The sequence below is a fragment of the Ceratosolen solmsi genome, unplaced genomic scaffold (assembly GCF_000503995.2).
Source record: "Ceratosolen solmsi marchali unplaced genomic scaffold, CerSol_1.0 scaffold14, whole genome shotgun sequence".
NCBI classification, from domain to species: Eukaryota; Metazoa; Arthropoda; class Insecta; order Hymenoptera; family Agaonidae; genus Ceratosolen; species Ceratosolen solmsi.
Window position 1 is genome coordinate 6,562,239 of NW_011948420.1, and position 1,728 is coordinate 6,563,966.

General features: G+C 36.4%; 1 protein-coding gene across 1 annotated transcript in view; it reads left to right on the top strand.

The window, feature by feature from the left end:
- Positions 1-60: 60 nt before the first annotated feature.
- Lapsyn (Leucine-rich repeat activity-regulated protein at synapses) overlaps positions 61-1,728 on the top strand; it is a 37,632-nt gene continuing 35,964 nt past the window's right edge. Inside the window, exon 1 of the mRNA XM_011498066.1 lies at positions 61-600. Within this exon, the coding sequence (XP_011496368.1) occupies positions 588-600 (13 nt within the window). The 5' untranslated portion in view covers positions 61-587. The remainder of the gene's footprint in view (positions 601-1,728) is intronic.

Genomic DNA, 1,728 nt, shown 5'->3' on the forward strand with positions numbered 1-1,728 from the left:
CGATATTCGCTTATGTTCACGGCGTTTACTAGTAAGACCAGTCAAGGCTCGCCAGTCAAGCGCAGTAGTCAACTGCGAGACTTTGTGGACGTAACATCGTGGCTATACGTGCGCATAGTAGGTGCGCATATAGCACGCACACACAGGCATCCTACGATTGTTTCGTCATTTGAAAGTCGGAGAGCGCGCGTTTCCTCGTGTGCCATTCGATATGCGCTTTGCTTCATTTACGATGAAACGACAATCGCGTTAAGATTTGCCTCTGCAGCTCCAACTCTCGTGTAATCGGGCTTATTATTCTCATTCGGTCGGCTGTTTCTTTAAAATTTCGAAAATTGCTCGTAGCCGGAGCGGAAAAATGCATATAAGGAACATTGTGCGACGAAGTCGAAGTCGGTATATTTTCATCTAGTGTTAAAAAGGTCGAGGTGGATTGGAATTGGAAGAGGGTAAATATACGGAACGTCATAAGGCTCGTGGGAGAGCCGAAGTAGTAATCCGAGGAAGTGTACAATCGAGCGTTGGAACGCGTCGTCGAGTGTGTGGAGAAGAGAAGCCGAGGAGTTTCTTAGTAAGCGGCTTGAAAAATGAGGGCGAATGGTATATTTTACAATTAAATAAAATAATAATAATTAAATAAATGAATAATGAAGGAGCAGAGGGACTGGTGAAACGTTGGGCTACTAATATGTTAGTGAGAAACTTGACAATTATCAAGGGATTGGAAGTTATCGTTGCAATGCAATATTTTGTAGCTACAACGACAGTCATCCGGCATTATTCTATTTCTGAAACGAAATCGATATATTTAAACTGTAATGTTCGATATTATTAATGTTTTATTTTCTCAGAATTATATCTTAAATTGGAATTTCTGATCTTGTCAAAGTGGTAGGCAGGCAATATGTTCAATCCTACACACTCTCTATTTTAATGTAATGTCATTTTTCCTGTATGGGAATAAAGAGTAAAAGAAAAAAAAAATAATGGAGGCATTGTATACATGAAAATGAAATAAAGTCCTTCGTCATTTTGCATGGATTAATTAAAAAAAAAAAAAAAAAAAAAAAAAAAAAAAAATTATAATACGTATAAAATGAGCATATGAAAGTACAATGTTGTTTGGTAATTTAATACGTCTAAGAGAATCGTGTAAACAACACTGTGAAAACTTGTGATTATAATTTTATGTAACTCGGTATGGTGAAATATTCAATGCAAGACGCAAGTTAGGTGAATCTAAAACAAATTCTGCATCAAATGCTTATATCTAAATGTAATTATTACATTTTTTCTTCTTCTTTTTTTATCGTCGTTTTCGATAAGTTGGATAAGTCAAAATTAAAGTAAATTTGTTGTAGAATAGGAAATAACTTTTCAGCCATAACGATTTTCACCTCATTTTAACTACAAGTGAAAGATTAGATAAAAGCATATTGAGAGAAAATTCGTATATATTTTGTTCGCGAGAAGTAGTTGCGAATTTTCGCCGATTGTTACGATGTAGTCGGAAACAATGCGCAGGCAAAGTTTGAAAAGCGATTGCACATCGAAGAAATTCCCTAGCCGATATTTACGTGTAAAAGTATATTACTTTTCATAAAACGCTCTGGAAGAGAAAGAGAGGACGGTACAGGACATTGCTGTAGGCGCGCCCGCGGTGAGTTGCCGAACGAAAGAAAAATAAAAATAAAAAACAAAAACAAAACACGCCGAGACGGAAAGGAA